This window comes from Lemur catta, chromosome 5 (assembly GCF_020740605.2).
Source record: "Lemur catta isolate mLemCat1 chromosome 5, mLemCat1.pri, whole genome shotgun sequence".
NCBI classification, from domain to species: Eukaryota; Metazoa; Chordata; class Mammalia; order Primates; family Lemuridae; genus Lemur; species Lemur catta.
The window spans coordinates 36,863,862-36,883,003 of record NC_059132.1 but is presented as its reverse complement, the minus strand read 5'-3'; the positions used below and the strand labels follow the sequence as shown (position 1 = coordinate 36,883,003).

At 57.9% G+C, this 19,142-nt stretch overlaps 1 protein-coding gene across 3 annotated transcripts in view; it reads right to left on the bottom strand.

Moving 5' to 3' along the window:
* The window catches only part of FBLN2 (fibulin 2), a 78,235-nt gene that overhangs the window by 42,812 nt on the left and 16,281 nt on the right, over positions 1-19,142 (bottom strand). Inside the window, exons 1-2 of one of the 3 annotated variants that reach the window (XM_045551535.1) lie at positions 14,830-14,995; positions 10,920-12,239 (exon numbers count right to left, since the gene is read on the bottom strand). In XM_045551535.1, the coding sequence (XP_045407491.1) occupies positions 10,920-12,198 (1,279 nt within the window). In that variant the 5' untranslated portion in view covers positions 12,199-12,239; positions 14,830-14,995. Of the gene's footprint in view, positions 1-10,919; positions 12,240-14,829; positions 14,996-19,142 lie in introns of those variants that run through there. The other 2 variants (XM_045551537.1, XM_045551538.1) reach the window with 2 other exon arrangements.

The following is a 19,142-nucleotide window of genomic DNA, read 5'->3' as shown; positions in this document are numbered from 1 at the left end:
GATCTCAGAAGGAGCTGTCAGTAAACTCCTTTTACAGGCGAGAAAACCAAGGCCCAGGGCAGTTAAGCAATTTGTCTAAGGTCACACATCTAGTGAGGGGCACAGCCAGCCTCCAACCTGGGAAGCTCTGTCCCAGGAGCCAACTCGGAAATCCAGAGATGTCTCATGCATCCGCAGGTCTGGGTTCAGAGCTGGGCCCAAGGCTTGCACGCCCGGGGCCAAGGCCAGGCACAGGCCCCTTGTGGGAAGGCACTCGTGGCCACTCAGACCCAAACAGCCACCGCTGACCTGGCAATACAATTCCTCACTAACCGTATTCGGGTCCCTTGGTCCACCAGGCATAAGCGAGTCAGATCAAGGCACCCGCTGTACTGCTGAGGCCCTTCAGCAGCGGGGTTATCACACAGTACCCTTCAGAACTTTCTTTCCGCCTACCACCACAGCGGTCTTCCGAAAGAGTGTCTTCAAAAATGGCTAGAAGGCAAATGGTCTCCTAAGTGGACCAAACTCCTGCCACAAGCTCTGATTTTATTAAACTCTCAGCCCTCTGGCACATACACCCCGATGCCCATTTTCCACATGCGCCCAGAGGGCTCCAGCCCTGCCTGCAGTGGTCATCTGTGACAACTCCCCCTCCGTCCACATTCAGGGAGACAGAATCACATCACCCCCTGGGGTGAAAGTTCTCCCTGCCTTAATCATCTCTCCAACTTCTCGTCAGCGACCTGATGGGGAAGGACGCGAACTGGGACCCGTCGATAAAGAGAGCCCACGGGACCAGACACCGCGATGCCACTGTGGGTGTGCTCGTTCAGACTGTATTCAGACAGGAGCTGTCCCACCCCCAGTTCTCGCAGTTGACTCGGGGTACAAGTAAGGCTGGTCACTAATGTCCTCTCCTAAACCACTTCAAGAGGCAGAAATAATTGCCCCAGGACCCATTAATAGCACCACGTAGATCACCAAGAGAGGACAAGAAAGTCTACGCCTGGTGTTTGCTGGTCACATCCAGCCCAGACAGATACACCATTACGTCAGGGGCCCAGGGATCTTCCCGGAAGAGGCAACCCAAAGAAAAGGGAAGGATGGAAGGATGGAAGGATGGAAGGATGGAAGGATGGATGGATGGATGGACGGATGGCCCAACAGGCAGTTCAGCCACAAATAAATGTCCATACGGCACCTCCCACGGGAAAGTAACGGCAAGGTTCCCTTTGGCTGGGGCTCACTTGCTGGGTCTGTGCCCTTTGGGTCACGGGGCCAGCCTCAGGTCCCCAGGGCCAACCTGACCACGGGTTCTTGCTGGAACTGATGGAATTAATTAGCAATTTCACACCCGAGTGGGGCCAAAGCCCTTGCTGGAAGTCAGCCCGTGAGGGACGAGGCCTGGCCTGCACCCAGCCTGGACACGCTACTGCAAACGGCTCGCTTGGAAACAGTGCCTGCGCCGCTCACAGTACCACCTGCACTGTTAAACGTATCCTTACAACGGACAGGTGGCCCACAGGACGCCCCTCTTTCATACCAGGCTGGCTAAACACCTTACATGCTAGTGACCCTGCAAACATTCTCACGCTCTGAAGCCGAGAGTGTAAGAAGAATCTACACAAGCGCACCCTAACCAGGGACACGCCTAGGCTCAAATGACCACGGGCTGTGGATGGAACACACGGCCCAGAGGACCCAGAGGGAGCACAGGCCCTTGCAAGACATGCCCCAGCAGACCCCAGGGAGATCTCAGGTATCTGTAAAACCAGAAACAGGGCTAATAAATGTAAAATCATACCCCAAACGGCATCAGAAACATGGAGGCTAGGGCTGCCTATGGGCCATAACCGCTTTCCAGCGTGGACAGCCACCTGGGAAGGACACCCGCCACCTGGCTGGACTCCCACAGCACACCTCCGACACCTCATCCCCACCCAGACGACGTGGGCAACTCCACCCCTGTGATGAGACGCAGAGCCTGGGCCCTCACGGTGTCCAGGAAGCCGGGACAACTGATGACTAACAGACCGTGCGGGACCGGGCTGCAGAACTCGAAACCTGCCTTTCCGAGCTCGCTGATGACGACCTTGGGAACGGCATTGTGCTGAACTCACGCTTTGCTTCCTCACAATTCCTTGGCTTACCCGCTGTTTGCAACACATCCATCACTGCCAGGCCACCCTGCCACCGCTGTCCTCCCGGGCAGGTTAAGGTGTGTGTGCTCACCCAAAACCTCACTGGGCCCCAACTAACCCAGCCATTCCCTGTCCGACCACACCTCCCCACTGAGCTGGACTGAAGCTTGTGTCCTCTCAGGGTGGAGCCGTTTTGACTTTCACCAGGACAGTTACTCTCTTACCACCACCCCTCACCTACCACGCTCTTCTCCACACCTTCATTTCTCCCCTCCGCAGAACACACCCTCCTTCCCCCACCAAACTGCTTCCCCCAACCACCTTCAGTCCAGCGATTGCCAGCCCTGCCCTCCGCCTCTCTGGTCCACCCACACAGGCAGTACCTCCATCAAATGGGCCAAGGCTGGAGGCCAGGCTGTGAGACACAGACAGCGCTAGGCCCACCATGTGCCCTCCTCTGGCCTCCGGCCCAGTCTGCCAGCCTAACCCCACCCCAGTGATGCACCCGCTTCCCCATGCTTCTCTGCGCCTGGACACCCCACCGCCATCCCATCCAAATCATTCCTCACCCAGTGGCTCTGGGGCGGCCTCTGGGACCATCCTGGTACCATGATGTCCCAGCACCAATAGCCTCTGCTGTGGCCCACGTACGCATCCAACCATGCCGTGTGGAACCATATGGACAGACAAACCAGCGATAGGCTAAAGTTCCTGGCTTCACAGCCAAAAATCCAACTGAGCACTACACCCTGGGGACATCCGCCTTTGGTTCTCACTGTGGGGCTACGTCTGGAGGCCTCACCTAGTGCATTTTCCACTTCCCTGACCCCCTGACCAACCCCGCTGCACCACTGGCTCCCTGGCCCACCTGTTCAGTCATTTCCCGCCAGCCAGAGCCCCCCTTTTCTCCCTTGGGCAGCCACATGCCACGGGTGAGGTGAGCCATCCTCGGGCCCATACTTTGGGAGAGGGATCATTACTGTCACTAGCAGGAACCAGCATGGGTGCCACCAGCCTGACACCATGACATGCAGACCAGCCGGAACCTCTCGGCCACTCTTGCTGAACATGTGGACCTGCTCCAGCATGGCCTCAGCCTAATGCAGCAATCCCATGAATTTCTGACGCAAGTGGTACAAGGTAATCATCCTGCACTAGATTACCTTTCGGCCTGGGAGGGAGGAGGCTGTGCCGTCTCAGAAACAACCTGCTGCATGTACGCAAGTCACTCCGGCCAGATACAAAAGAATCTAAGAGCCATGGCCAAACAGGGACACACCTCTCACAACCTTGCCTAAGTCTATAATGACCTCCTCACACCAACTCTGGGCAAAAGGTTTGATCTGTTTACCTGCATAGACCCCACCAGCTGGGGACAATGGCTCTGAATCGACTTTTAGACCAATGTTTGTCTCCTCGTTGGGGGATACATTATCCTAACAACAAAACATCATCCTAACATTAACAAAATGCCTCCTGAGATGTCTACAGAGATTCACTCCTGTGATTTTCAAGGTGTCGGCTGTTTAAGTCCTACAAAACTGACGCCATCGCAAGACGGAAAGTGTTAAAGTTTATGGCAAATGTGCTGCCTTCCCCTCCACTCTGTGCTTGTCTACCTAACTTAGATGACTCGTTCCCACTGTCTTTCCTCTCCCTGAGGCCAGATAGCTCTTGCCCCAAACCCAGCCCTGGCCTTCAGCACAGCAGGATTCCAACTTAACACCACCACCTGGGGCAAACAGGTTTTGCACTGGCTTGTTTCCAATTTTGCCCCTGCTTTAAACTCCCCAGTCGCTCTCCTGCTCCCCTGCCCTTCCCAGCCTGGGCCCCAGTAAGAGCAAGTGCACCAGAGACCACATGGAGCAGACCTGAGCCACCCTGGCTGAGGCCACCCTCCACCAGCCAGCCCCAGCTGAGCCGCCAGCTGACCAGACACATGCTCGAGCCTGGCTGGCATCAGCCATACCTGGCCCAGGTCAGCAGGACTGCCCAGCTCACCTGTGCACCTGGGAGCAACAATAAATGTTTATCGTGTGTGCTACAGTTGTTTGCCACTTGCATTATTCCGGCAATAGATAATTTAAACCATGACTGGTGTGTGCCCCGGAGGAAAGACTGGCATCGGTTTGGTGAGGGTGGCAGAAAGACCCCCCCCACAGCCCCCACAGCAGTGCTGGCGGAAGAGTGACCAGTGCGACCTGCTACAGAGCCCTTGGCCAAGGCAGGTGAGGAGCAAGGCACATGTGTAGACTGAAACCACCAAGAGGTGCGGTCTGCCACCTCTCAGACTGGCCAAGGTCAGAACCTTTCGTAGCTCAGTTTCCTCCCGAGCACGTCTCACCCTTTCACACACGCCCGGTTTCACGCGCTCGTGTTATCGGCTGTGTGCTCCCTCCAGACGGGCAGCTCCACGACAGAAAGGGATCTGGTCTGTTTCGCCCCCGCTGTCTCTCCAGCCCCACAACAGTGAGGTGGGCACTCAGTAAACACTGGCTGCGTGAATAAAGTGGGGAAGGAGGCATCCTCGTGCACCACGGGTGTGAGTAACATCTGCACACCCTCCAAGCTACGCAGGGTAGACCAACATCTACCGGGGTTATAGAAATACATCCCGTAGCTTCTTAAAGCTGAGCACGCACCAGCACTTCTCAACAGAAGAGCATTCGCACTGGAACCAAAAGACCAGTAGGAGACGGTTCACAGCCCTGCACTGCAAACGACCCCAGTGCCTCCAACTGGAGAATGAACGACCAGTTTGCTAGGGCTGGTCAGGTTGTCTCACGCTCTGAGTGCTGGCTGCATGGGTGTGCTCACTGTGGAAATGTCTTATTGACGAGTATGCTTCTGAGGGGTTCCACGGTTGTGCTCCAATGAACAGTTACAAAGAAAAAAAGCAGAAATGCACATACACACTGAGCCCGTGATTCCGCACCGGGGCACAGTATAGAGAGTCACAGCAGCACCGCTTTCTAATAGCAAAAGAACCTGAACATCCACCAACAAATGGACTGGTAAATAAAAGATGGGCTCACTCCTGTAACCCCAGCACCTTGGGAGGCTGAGGCGGGAGGATCACTTGAAGCCAAGAGTTCAAGACCAGTCTGGGCAACATAGTGAGACCTCATTTCTAATTAATTAATATACAAATAAATAAAAGTTAGGATGTGCATACAGTGGAGCATAGCTGCCAAACACAGTAAGGGAACTCTCCAAGTAGTGACAGGGAAAGCCTCCAGGATACGCCATTAATTGAAATAAGCACAGAATAGGAGGGTGTGCACCACACGTTAGCACTTGTGAGAAACGCACACACACCCGCATGCTCGCAGTTGCACCGACCCATTGACCAGTGGTTCTCAAGTGTGGTCTGGCCCTAGAGGGTTCTCGAGACCCTTTCAGAGATCCATGAGGTCAAGTTATTTTCATGACAACACTAAGACACTGGTTGCCCTCTTCACCCTCTCTCTCCTGGAGTGCAGTGCAGTGTGCGGTGGAGTCTTCCAGAGACTACATGACACTGTGATGATGGCTAGTGGTATGTGTGCTTGTGTGTTACAGAATTTTCTAAAGCAATCTCACAAAAACATGTTCAGTACCATCTGTCATCACGGAAACGCAAATCAAAACCACTGTGCAATACTGCTTCACACCCACTAGGATGCTCACAATAAGAGGTGTTGGCAAGGATGTAGAGAAATGGGAACCCTTGTGCATTTCTGGTAGAAATTGTACATGGCACTGTCACTTCGGAAAACATTCTGGTAGTTCGTCTAACAGTTAAACATAGAGCTACTGTACGACCTAGCAACTCCACTCCTAGGTAAACAAGGGCTGTCTGGAAAGTATCCTACCACTGTTAATATAACGGGAACGGTTACATGGCTGGATACTTTCCGGACAGCCCTCGTATTCCAAGATAAAAAATGAAAACATAAGTCCGCACAAAAATTTGTTCCAATAAATATTTATAGCACCATTACTCATAACAGCTAAAAGTTAGAAACACAAGGTCCATCAATAAATGCATAGATAAAAATAGTGCCATGTATCCCTACAATGGAATATTATTCAGCCATGAGAAGGATGAACTACCAACCACACGTGAAACCACTGTACTAAGTAAAAGAGTCACATACAAAGAGCACATACTGCAGGGTTCCTGGCTATTCCAGGGAACGTCCCAGAATATGCAAATCTGTAGAGACAAAAGGTAGATTAGTGGTTGCTGGAGAACAAGGGAATGGAAAGTGACTGCCCCTGCGCCATGGGGTCCAGGGCTGTGCTATGGATCCCTCAGGCCCCACATGGGTTTAAAAAGCCCACAGGCCAACCCTGGAGAGGACAGTCTGCAGCAATCCTCCAGGGAACAGGGTGAGTCGAGGCAGGTCATATTCTGGGGCTCACTGGAGCCACATCCTGGTGATTCTGGGGGACCACGGAGACCCATGGACACTGGAATGGCCCAGCGCTGGCTTCGGGTGAGAGGGGAAGAGCCCTGCTCTTGTGTTCTCCTCCCTGCACCTGCAGGGGGTACCTCAAAGCACAAATCCTATCCTGCCACCTCTGCCTTACACCTTCAGGGGTTCCCCGCTGCCCTTGGGACAAAGGTACAAATATTCATCCTGAGGATACACATATCACCCTGGGTCCGGCCCCTGCCCCCTCCCCAGCCTCCTTTCACACCAGCCACAGGGCTTCCTTTCAATCTAGTTCAATTCCCTCTGGCAGCAGGGCCTTTGCACATGCTGTTCTCCCCAACTGGAGCACTCCTTTCTCACCACCCCATCCTCCACACTGCAGCTCCAGCATCACTTCCTCCACGAAGCCTTCCCTGATCCCCAGGAGTCAGGGCCCCCCCCGCAGCAGGCTTGCAGAGCACTGCCCCGTTCCTCAGCCCACATCACCTCTCGGAACTCCACACCTGCGTGACTACCGGGTTCTCTATCCTCCCTCTAAACCCTAAGCTCCCCACGGGCAGGACCGTGCTGGGCTTTGCTCCACGCACACGCTGGGCACTCAAACACCACTGTCCGGGGATGAAGAGGTGAAGAACGTGAGAGAAACCTGGCTCCAGCACTCTCTGCCCCTACGTCCACAGGCACGTGGCCTGAGCTCTCTGAAGCTCACTTTCCACTCCTGTAAACTGATACGGGCTGTTGTGGGGGGTCACAGGGCTTAATGACACAGTGCTTACAACAGTGACTGGCACCCGTCGCAGTGCTACATGGTGTCTGCAATTGACAGAAACAATCATTTGAATTTTAAAGAGTTTCTCTGTTGACTGAAGCGTCACAGCGTTCAGAGACCACTGCCCTGCAGAACTGGCTACGTGAGGCCCCGAGGAAGGGGCCCCTTTCCTGCCATAAATTCCTGGGGCCCACAGAGGTTGCACTCAGGCCTCCTCCAGGTCAGCGGCTGTGTCCAGCTGCTCCTGGAACCTCCGACCTCCTGAGGGCCACCCTGTCCCAGGGTTCCCTCCGCGGTGGCCCCTCATTGTGCCAGCCCTGCGGGAGGAGCCGCCCTTACAGAGTCCCCTGAGTGACAACAGATGTCAGACCCCTTCTCTCCAGCCCTGGGAGCTGGGCATGTGGCTTCCATTAGGCCACATCTGGACATGCTCAGAGGCAGGGAAAGCCCAGCCGAAGCAGCCTGGATCCCTGGCACAGCTCCGGCTCCAAGACAGGACCCCCACCCCAGCCAGGCCTGGGGCCACGGCTGGAAACCTCCTTCTCCAGGCCCCAGGGCTGCCATGGCAACATGGCTGGGGGGTCATTTCTGGACCCACTGCCTGCCTCTTCGCAGGCCCCAGGGGCTGAGCAAGGCTAAGCTGCCTCCCCAGCTTCTCCCCACAGGGCCCCTCCATCACCCGATCCCCCCTGCCCTCCCAACAGCAGCCCGGGGCTCTGAGGCCCAAAACCCACTTCCCCCAGGATGCTCAGTCAGGCTCCCCTCTCCCCCGCACCCCCTCCACATGCAGCACACGGCTGTGACCGGGCTGGGGAGACCCTGCGTGTGGGTATCTGTGTGATGTCCTCCTCCCCCATCAGCCCCCGGAAGGGAAGCGGGGTGCCTGCCTTGCTCACTGGCACGACTCCTGGCACAGAGAGTGCTCCTCAAATACCTGCCAAGGAAAGGGGTGAGTAACAGTCGCTAATGCTTGTAACTGCTCAGCAAGCACTTGGCTCTGTGTGGCACGTTTGACACGAATTAGCTCATTCAATCCCCAGAAGGCAGGGACTTCTCTGCTGCTTACAGATGGAAAAACCGAGGAACGAAACCTTAAGCCACTTGCCTCAGTTACCTGGCTGTGGAGCCAGAGCTTGTGAATTGGAGGGTGCAGGACAGACCCTGGGTGGGCGGAAGGTTGAGAGCGGGTAGGGATATTTACCTGGCCAGGCCCGAGCTCCCGGGCCCATTTAGTCCACCCCTCCCAGCTCCTCACGCCTCGCTCCCTGCAACCCTCCACGGCCGCTAACCCTAGCGTCTGGGCCTTTGCACGTGCTGGGCCCCTGCCGGGACAGCCCTCCCACAGGACAAAGGGCGGCCCCCAGCAGCTCCCACCACAGGCCACACCCCAAAATCCATCTGAGAAAGCTGAGGGCAGAGAAAACAACTGGGGCTCCCGAGAACAAAGCCTTCCCAGGATTCCAAGGCCCAGCACCGCAGAGGCCTCCAGCAGCAAGGGGCGGGCTGAGGGCAGGGCCGTGCCTATTCTGGAAACCCCAGAGGCTGCGGCCTGAACGCACGCACCCCGCTCCGGCCAGGCTGCAAGCCCTCCCGGGCACACGTGCACTTCGTTCCACACACACCCGCACATGCTCCTTGCCTCTCTGTCCCAGCCGGTCACCTCCCACCTGGGACCAGAAGCCACCAGCCACACCTCTCAGACCACACTTGGCTTAGAATGGGGAGATGGAGCCCACCACCCAGACTGTGGGGAGGACCAAGTCGCAGAAGCAGGAGCCTGGCACCTTGGAGGCGCTCGGAGAGGGCGAGTTCTGCGCCCCGCCCACCGTGAGCAGGCTGGAAGCAGAGCTGTCGGGGGGGGGGGGGGGGGGGGCAGCCTGTGGCCCGCAGAAGCCCACAGAGCCCAGTCGCACCCTCGTTGCACGCGCACAGGCTTTGTGCAAAGCCCATGCCCAGCAAATGCGGTGAAAGCGCTCAACAAATGGGAAGACAGGGTCTCAGCGGCTAAGAGCCTTGCCTGAGGCCACACAGCTATGGACAGCAGGATGGGTCAATGGGAACACTGCAGAAACCCCAGAGCTCCTCATGCCCCCTCCTCCAGGCAGCCTTCCCAGATACCACACGGACATCTGTCCCTCACAGCACCCAGCCTGTGGACCAGGCCTACACGGATCCACCCTGTGTTCCCAGGGCCACCAGGGCTTGTTCACAGATCACACCTAATGAAGGCTATAGAGCAAATAATATGAGATTGAACAAGACATAGGCTCCCAGCTGTGGGGAAAGATCTCTAGAAATCAGACAACTCCCCAGTGCACCCTCAAAAAGGAGGCAGGGAGAACGTAAAGCTGGGAGCGGGGCAAGAGGAGGGAGGTAAGACAAGACACAAATTAGGGGAAGGCTTGCTGGAGGAGGTGCTGTCTGAGCTGGCCAGGAACAATGTGAACAAATGCTTAGAACAGAGGGGAGACAGTGTGGGGTGCTCAGAGGACAGAAGGGGAACTAGGATGAAGAGGGATGACTGAAAAAAGGGGTGGCTGGGAAAGCCCCCACTAATTCACTCACTCATTTCGCTAATATTTATCGAGCACCAACTGTGTGCAGGCCCTGCTGGAAGCCCTTGGACTCAGAGGAGAATATTACAGACGTGGCCCCCGCCCTCACTTCACAGCACCAACCTTCCACTCGGGCAGAAAGCAACAAGCGAGTTCACAAGGAGTTAGGGACTGCACTGTCAGGTGTGCTCAGAGAAGTTACAGCAGGGGAAGAGGCAAGGGGGGTAGGCAGGGAAGACCTCCTTGGGGAGGTGACCTGAGCAGAGAGCTGAAGCAAGGAGCGGGCCGCGTGGATGCCCGGAAGACCACTTCAGGAAGCAAGAGTGGCAAGCGCAAAGTGCCTGGGGCAGGAAGGTGCTTGGCCAGGACCACTGGGGCTTCACAGAGCGGGTGATAAGCAGGGCAATGGGAGAGGCGGTCTGGGAGGTCATGGGGGCAGGCTGTGCGGGCCCGTGGCCACCGTGAAGGCTTTGGCTTCTCCTCTAAGCGAGGTGGGAACCACAGCAGGGTGCAGAGTGGGAGAGGGGCGAGGGCCAACTGGTGTGTTAACAGGATCCCCTGGCAAAGAGGGGTGGCAGGGTTGGTACCAGGCTCTCACAAGGAGCTGCCTCAAGCGACCGCATCCCCTCTGCTGCCACCTCAGAGACCCAAAACACAGCCATGGCCAGAGGCTGTCAGGGAGGCTGTGAGCAGGTAGCTGCACTAAGGCCGGGAAGCTCCGAATTTCCTGCCAGGGCCCCATGGGCCCTGCTGGACTGAAACGGCCCCTGGCAGGAGCCTCAGGGAGCCCCGACTCTGAGGAGGTCCTGGGCCCTCAACCACAACCACAGCCCTACCATTGGCGCAGCACCCTCTATGACAGGAACCCCCGCCCACCCCCTCCACCCCCACGAGGTGGGCCTGGGAGAAGGTGCTCAGAACCTGCTTCCCCGAGCGCCTAGGCAATGTCTCCTACCCCAGGCAGCTATACAGAGACCTGGGACAGCGACCAGATCCCCAAGGCTGCCCTCCTAGGGCCAAGAGCCCCTGGAGAAACCAGGAAAGATCTTACCTTCAGCACTGCCTCTGGGGACAGCATGGACAGAGTTGGGGTCTGTGTCCTCCTCTGCCCGGGGCCTGGGCAGAACCTGCGGCTGCTTGGGCACCTCCTGGGTGGGTGGGACCCGGGCTGCATCACGCGGTGGTGTGGACAGGATGGTGTGGCTGCTGGGCTTCACCGGGCCCCCGGGAGAGCTCGGTGTGGCCTGCGTCAGGACAGGACCCGCCGTGCCTGACCCTGGCGTGGGCATGGCTCCCTCCTGCCCAGCACTGCCAGGCACAGCCTGGACATCTGGGATGAGGTTCTCTTCGGGCCCCGCCCTGGCTTCTGCCCTCTTCTCCTGGACGGGGAGATGGGGTCCAGCTGGGCCTGCAGTGGGCAGCCCGTCCAGCCCCTTGGGGCCTCCTGCTGCCAGTGGCTCAGTTACGGTCATTTCCTCCCTCTCCTCCTCCTCCTCCTCATCCTCCTCGCCGTCCTCGGTCACTCTTCTAGATTTGGTCTGCACAGGGGCTGGGGGACCCAGGGCAGCGGCCGCCGTGGGCCTGGGGAGGGCGGCTGGCCAGGGGGTCGCCTGGATGATGGACAGCGGCTGACTCCCGCCTCCCAGAGCGGCCGGGGGGCCCCCTGCGCCCACCTGGACCTCGCCTTCACCCCCTAGGGCCGCTGCCGCTTCTGCCTCAGCCACCTCCTGGTCATAGCTATAGGGGTCTTCATAGTGTCGCTCGGGGTCACCCTCCTCAGCAGCTGAGAAGTTCCCATGGCAACCGGGGAGCTGGTAGCAGATGAGTTCCCCACCAGCGTCAGGGCAGTGGCAGGCCCGGCATGGCGGCAGGTGGGCGGTGTGGCCAGCAGCATACTTACGGCCATTGTGGACACAGCCCACCTGGCCACACTGCGGGCAGCTGTCGGCCGCCACCACGGCCTCAATGCAGTTCGGCGGCAGCTCTGGGCACAGCATGAACTGGCAGCTGATCTTGCCGCCACCTGGGGGGCAGGAGCACTCGGTGCTGCCGAAGTCCACAAAGTAGGACTGGCCGGCAGGCACACGGCCGCGCACAAAGCCGCCCTGCAGGCAGTCGTAGTACTGGTAGCCCTCGCAGGCGCAGCCCTGCTGCACACACGTGGCGCAGCAGGCACCCGGCTCCAGCGCCTCCTCGATGCAGTTCTCCAGCGGCGGGCACTGGGCGCCCGTGCAGTCCCGCTGAGGGGCGGCCGTGCTGGCGCTGGGGCCCAGTGCTAGGGCCAGGCCCAGGGCCAGCCAGGCTCCCGCAGGCTCCCCGAGCAGCACCATGGTCCAGGCTAGCCCAGGACAGTCCCCTCTTCTGCAAGGCCCTGGGGGAATCAGAAAGGAAGGCTGTCAGCACCAGGGCGCACATCAGCACGCGCACGGGCAGGCCCAACTCAGCCACCTCCCTCGTACGCGAGCACGCGTTCCCACGCACACAGTCAGGCTTGCCCAGACGCACACGGGCTCTGACACACGTGAGATCACAGACAGGCGAGAGCACAGTCGCTCAGTGCCACACGTGTTGGCCTGGCGTTGTGAACACGGCCCCCTGTGCACGCACACACCACCACCCAACCACTCCTCATTTCCAGCCACGAGTCACGACCGCTGGCCAGCCCCAGCCCTCAGACCCAGGGCTCAGCAATGCCCCCTTGAGACCCCTTCAGGCTGCAAGTCCAGCCCCAGGGGACACTCCTGCTCTGCTCCTCAGCAGCACCAGCACATGCACCTAACATCTCGCTGTCCTTGACACCCCCTCAGGTCCTGTCCATTCTCCCCCGAACAGGTCCCTGTTCCCTCTGCCCCTTCCCTCCATCTCTAGGCCCTGCCCGCTCTGCCTGATGCCAACACACCACAGCCCCGTGGCTGCCCCCGCTTCCCACTGCAAGGAACACTCTGGATTCCTGACTGAACCCGGCACTCAAGGCCCTGAAAGAGCCACCCTGACCTGACTTCTCATGGGCCCTTGGCCCTGCAAGCTCCTGAGGCTCTCTCCTTCCCTGTCCTGTCATCCTGTACGAGCCACTCAAATGCCATCCTCATGCCAGCCCTCTCTCCTGCCCCCACCTCCACCCCTGCCCAAGTCCCCAGTTTCCACAGCCCCAGGCAGTGTGCTTCCTGAAGTCACAGGCAAGGGTTCCTCCTCTACCAATCGCCAGCCACAGGGCAGTGCCAGAGTGACAGCCAGGTTTGTCACCACGGGCAGCCCCCAGGGCCCGGCATGGCCAGTTGACCAGCACCAATTGAGCAGTTCCTCCATGCCAGGCTCCTCTAGGAACGGGGGTGTATCCACCCACGAGATAGGCTCCTGGCCATCCTCCCAGCACTGACACTCAGGAGCAGGGAGGCGGTGGGTAAAACCCAAGAGGAAATCTGCGGGGAACTGACCGCCTGGCTGTCATACGTGCAATGAAGAAACAGATGACGGAAAGCAAGGAGATGGGAACAGAATGTGACAGGGTGGGGAGAACCTATTTTAGCGAGTGTGGTCCAGGAGGGCTTCTCGGAAGAGGTAGCGTTTGAGCTGAGACTTGACGACCTGATCTGGAGGTGAAGCACGTCAGGCAGTGGGAACGGCAGGAAAAGGGACGCAGGTGAGGAGCAGCAGAGGGCCAGCTTGGGCACAAGGTGGCAACTGCAGACCAGCCCTGGTGCGCCTGGAAGCCCTGGGGCCTGGGATGACTTCATCAGACTCTCCAGCAAAGGACTCACCTGGCTGCTGCAAGACGGGAGCCAGGCGGGGAGTGGCAAGAGGCAGTACGGGGATCTATTTTAAAGGTAGCATCAAGAGGATTTGCCCACTGGGTGCATGGGTGGGACAGAAGAGAGGAGTCCCGGAAGGAGGAGACAAGGTTCTGCCTGAGTGCTTGGAGGGGACAGCTGCTGTGTCCCCAGGTGAGAAAACCTGCTGGTAGAGGATAAGGGGAGCCTGTGCCAGGGCCAGGCCCAGAGGGACCATGAGGGCTGGCAGGCCCCTGCCCTCTTGTCTGAGGAGGGTGGAAGGCTCCGTCAAGCCACTGACATTAGAAGTCACCCTGGAACAATCTGGGCTTTCATCCCAATTAACAAAGTCAATGGTTAAGGCAGGGACATGCAAACTGCAAACACCCAGGGTCCACTCCCTCCAGCACCTTTTAAGAAAGAAAATCTGCTGGAGACCTACCCTCCCCCCCATTTGCCCTTCTGTGCATCAAACACCCTGGCAGGAACAGAGGGGAAAGCGGGTCTGCGTTAGCTTCTCCCAAGAAGCTTCCTTCCCAGCTGGTCCCGCCCCACCACCCCATGCAGCAAGCCGGTCCCCTAGCCCTGCTAGCCGCCTGGCCCCCAGGGTGGCCTGGCCCTTTGACCCCCTTCAACAGCACATTCTGTCCACACCACACCCAGGTGATTCTAAATCTTGGGCTTGCCCATCTCCCCCACCCCAGGACCAGGGTAAGGATAAAGAACAACAGGCCCAGGCCTGACTCTGTGTTCTCATTTGCTGCGTAACCCCAGGCAAGTCACCCACCCTCTCTGAGCCTCAGACTCTGTATCCACATGGTAAAGAGGTTCTTCCACACCTCAGGTCACGGTAGGGCCCACAGGCATTATTTGGCCCACAATTGCATTCTGTATGGCCCACATAGTGGTTTTTAGTTTGCAATTGGTTACCAGCATTCACAAATTGGAAACGTTCACATGAAAATTCAGGTTTCCAACTTCTCTGTAAAACTGCTAAACTCTGGCCACCCTGAGATGTCACATGGGGTTTGGGGTCCTATTTTCCCTATGGTCTGGGGCCCCCCTGTATGCAGCTCAGGCCCCCCTGGTGCAGTCTAAAGATTGTCCAGCCAGGAGGGGAAAAGACCGTCTGGGATGTGTCCAGAGGAGGTGGCCCAGGTGGGGGCGGGGGCCGGGACCCTTAGGGTGGCTCACCTGGATAAGGCCTCACTGTCCTCACATCTCCACAGCTGCTCCAGATGGGGTGTGTATGTGCATGGGGGAAGGGGGCTAGAGGAGGTGGCAGAGCTCAGTTCCACATGGAGAAAGCTTTTTTCAGGTCTGGGATGGACCAGGCTGCGGGGAGGAAGGGGTAGCTCCCTGTCCCTGGAGATAAGCAAGAAGAGCTGAGGAACACTCACATGAATGATAAGTAAGAGAGCACAGTCTCTGTGTTGCTGGGTCTCAGATTCAAACATGCTCCTCCTGGAGGCTCCAACTGCAACTTCCCACAGCCCCACAGTAAGTAGCCTCCTGAGTGCCTGGCTTCTTCAGACAGCACCCCTACCCCACCAATTCAAGAAGAGCCACTCGGGGAGGGCGTGGGGAAGGTAGCCTGACCTCCCTGTTGGGGGGAGCCCCAGCAGCCAGACCTTGGCCAGCAAACTAAGCCCCTGTGACAGGCTGCTCAGGGCCTGCGGCTGGATCACAAGGCTCTGGCCAACCCTCCAAGGCGGGGACTCGCTGGGAACCAGCGAGGTGAGATGCAAAGTGAAGCCACCACGGGCTCTCCCCCCATGGCCCTTAGAAACGCAAGCGTTAGAATAATATTATGATGATGCCACTGGCCTTAGTGTCGCCTGGAGCAGCCACTCTAGAGGGAGGCACACACATGCTTAAGCACACATGCTCCGTGACCTGCGGTTCACATGCCCAGTGCACTACTCGGGGAGAGCTGTACCAGGGCCGCATGGCCCATGGTGGTCACCAGGCCACTGACTGGGCTAGGAAGGGTCGGCAGGTGGCGGCCACAGTGCCAGTTACTGTCGAGCTGCCCTTCACCTTGCTGCATCCCGACTCCCACGCCCTCCAGCCTCCCGTGGGTCTGACCAGTGGGAGCCGCTGACGGAGAAACTCAGTGCTCGTTCCCTCCCGGCAGCGGCCTGGGGACAAGTCCCCCTCCCCAACAGCCACAGCCCCTGCCCCGGGCCAGGGCCGTCCCACCCCTTCGGGCCGCTGGGAAGGGCTCCCCCCCCAGTGCCGCTGCCTGAGGCGGCCCCAGCCAGGAGGTCCCCTGACCCTGCCAACACCTGCCCCCCCCACCCCGTCTTCACTAAATAGTCCTCAGGGGACGACGTGAGGGACCCTCACAGGCACAGCCCGTGGAGGACCCCAGCACTGGGCGCCAACGAGTCGGTGCACCCTCAGCATGGAAGGCCGGGTGGGAGAGGCGGGTGAAGACACGCAGCGCGACGCGGCCCGGGGAGGTCACCCGGCAAGACACGGCCCGGCCGGTGCCCGCCCGACAGAGGGGTCCGCCCGGGGGCGGAGGGCACAGAGGGGAAGGAAACGGGAAGGGAATAAGTAAATCAATAAAGTAAAAGCGGGACCCGCAGAGGCCTGGATAACAGTGTGTTCTGCGGTGAGGACCGTACTTAACTCCTGGCTCCTGAGGTCCTGCTGAAAAAACCCAAAAAGGATCCTCAGGGCCCCGGGCCCTCCGCGCGGGAACCCAGCGGCCCAGCCCCACGTGACGGCCGGGGGGCGGGCCGGGCTGCCCGGCCAATCCCGAGGCTCCTTGTCCTCCTCGTTGCCATTGGCTTAGGGGTGAGCACGTGACCAGGTCTAACCAGTGAGACTCAGGCCGTGGCCGCTCTGCCGGGAGGCCGGCAGAAGGGAGGCCAAGGTCTCTGAGCGCCCAGGGCCACCAGGTGAGACGCCCCGCTGCCCCGCCCTCCTCTGCTTCCCGCCAAGGCCCGTGTGTGAGGCTGTTCCGAGGCCCCTATCAGCCCAGAGCCCGGGGCCAGCTGACGCCACGTGGGGCAGGAATAAGGCCCCGCCAAGCCTAGCCCCGGCTCAGAGCGCACTGCACGGCTGCTGCTGTTTTCAGCCACCGGCGCTGGGGTGGGTGGCTAGGCAGCAGCGGGTAGCCAGAGCCACGTGGGCACTTCGACGCGGACGAATGGCCCGGCCTCTTAAGCGCTAGGAAATGGGAGCGGGAGGAAACGGCTGTCCATGAAAACAGGCCCAAGACAGACCTACCTAGCGCGTGTGTGGGATCCTCGACCGACCCTGGTGTGAGCAGAGCAGCGGAGACAGACGGCTGGGGACGGGAGAGCAAGTCTGGGCATGGACTGAGTGTCAGACGCCATCAAGAACAGCACGGTGGCTCACGCCCGTAATCCTAGCACTCTGGGAGGTCGAGCCAGGAGGATCGCTTGAGCTCAGGAGTTCGAGACCAGCCTGAGCAAGAGCAAGACTCCGGTCTCTACTAAAAATAGGAAAAATTTGCCAGGCAACTAAAAATAGAAAAAATTAGCCAGGCATGGTGGCACATGCTGTAGTCCCAGCTACTTGGGAGGCTGAGGCAAAAGGATCACTTTAGCCCAGAAGTTTGAGGTTGCAGTGAGGTACAATGACTCCACGGCACTCTACCTGAGATGACAGAGCAAGACTGTGTTCTGGGAGGGGTGATGGTTGGCAAATGCTGACATTTTTAAAAAGATGAATGCTTCACAAATCATTGTGACTGTAATGTGCTCTAATGTATTTCAGCATGAAAAACAGTTACAAGCAATATGGGCAAATGTTAACAGCTGCTAAATTGAGGGGAAGTGTAGCTGGGGGCTCCTTTTGCCATCCTCTCCATTTTGGTTGGCCATTCTTCATAGGAAGAGGTACAAAGACAATGGGCATTTAGGTGAGAATGAAGATCAAGCCACCAAGAAGTGGCATTCAGCACAGAGCATCGGGGAGCTTGTCCAGCCCAGGGGGGTGAGTCTTCGACACCCGAGTGAAGAAACGGGAGTAGGCTCAAGATAGGACTGGAGGCAAGTCAAGGTCATTCACCTGGGCTGTCACTCACAGCTTTGGTCCCCTGCTGTGGGCATCAGGGTTCACACGCAGGGTTACATTCTCAGGGCCATAACTGGACATGGACAGAGCAGGAGGGAGGCCCACTCAGCCAGGGTCTCTTCCCAGGGAGCATCGACCAGCTCAGTGTGCAGTGTGAGCCCCTGGAGACGTGCCCACTCCCCACAGGGCACGTGGGGGCCGGCAGGATGGGGGAGGGAGGTCTCCGGCCTATCAGCCAGAAGCCTGCGGGTGTTGCTCGGACCACAGCCACCCTCCCTCGCCTGGCCACAAGCCTTTCACTGTGCCGTTCTCACCACTCCCCCACCTCCCACGAGACACAAACACACATCCCTACAGTAAGGTGAGGCCACCTCCCTTGGTAAAGTAACCTTCACATTCATCCATAGCAGGGCCCAGATGGAAACTTTCTGGGCTGGCAAGGATGCAAGAAGGACAAGGCTGCCTGGGGCGGCATCTCCAGTGGTGCCATTGTCAAACATGGGATCCTGCCATAGCGGAAGCATAGACCACATTATATGACATCAGATCAAGAAGAAAGTTCTTCCCTCCTCCAGTCTCTGATCCTTCTTATTGCCAGATCTAGCAAATACAAATACAGGACTTGCAGTTACATTGGCATTTCAGATAAATCATGAACAATTGTTTAGTATTTAAGCATGTCCTGTGCAATATTTGGGACATACTTATTTGTTGTTTACCTGAAATTCCAGTTTAACTGGGTAGCCTATACTTGATCAGGCAACTCTAGACAATAAAAAAGTCCCAGGTAGGCCTAGTATGGGTTGAAAACTTTTAAAATATTTGCAGGGGATCTCTCTTTTAACAATAGGCAGCTATGTCAAAACACTGGAACTCGCAAACAACTGGGGATGACAGCAGGGAAATAAACATACAAGACACTCATAGACATGCAGTCACCAAGACAAGTAATCAGTACCACCTGGCCCAGTGCCTCCATCCAGATGGCTGCCCCCAGACCCAAGTCCAACCAGAGGGCAGGCACAAACCAGCCCTGTTTTGTGGGGCCCACGTAGTACTTTTTAGATTAGCTGCCAAAATTATTAATTTATAATTGACTTAATATTATAAAATTTAATATGAGGTCACTTGCACTGATGCTGTGGGGCTGGGCAGCAGGGCTTCCCTGTTCTAACTGGGATCCACACTCACTTCCCAGCGGCATCTTGGGCTCACTCGGTCCTCTCTACCAGGCCTGGGCTCTCCAAGCCCCTGAGCTTCTCTTGTCCACACACAATGGAGAAAGGCCCAGGTGAGGTGGGAGTTCCTGCTCCCCCCTGCCCCAGGGTCACCTCCCAAAAAGCCTGGTTTCCTGGGTTAGGACTTGCCTCTTCTATATTTGCTGGCCACTGGGAATGTTTGCCCCCTTCCAAGGAGACTACTCCCAGCCACGTGTTCTGTCAGCCTCAGAATCT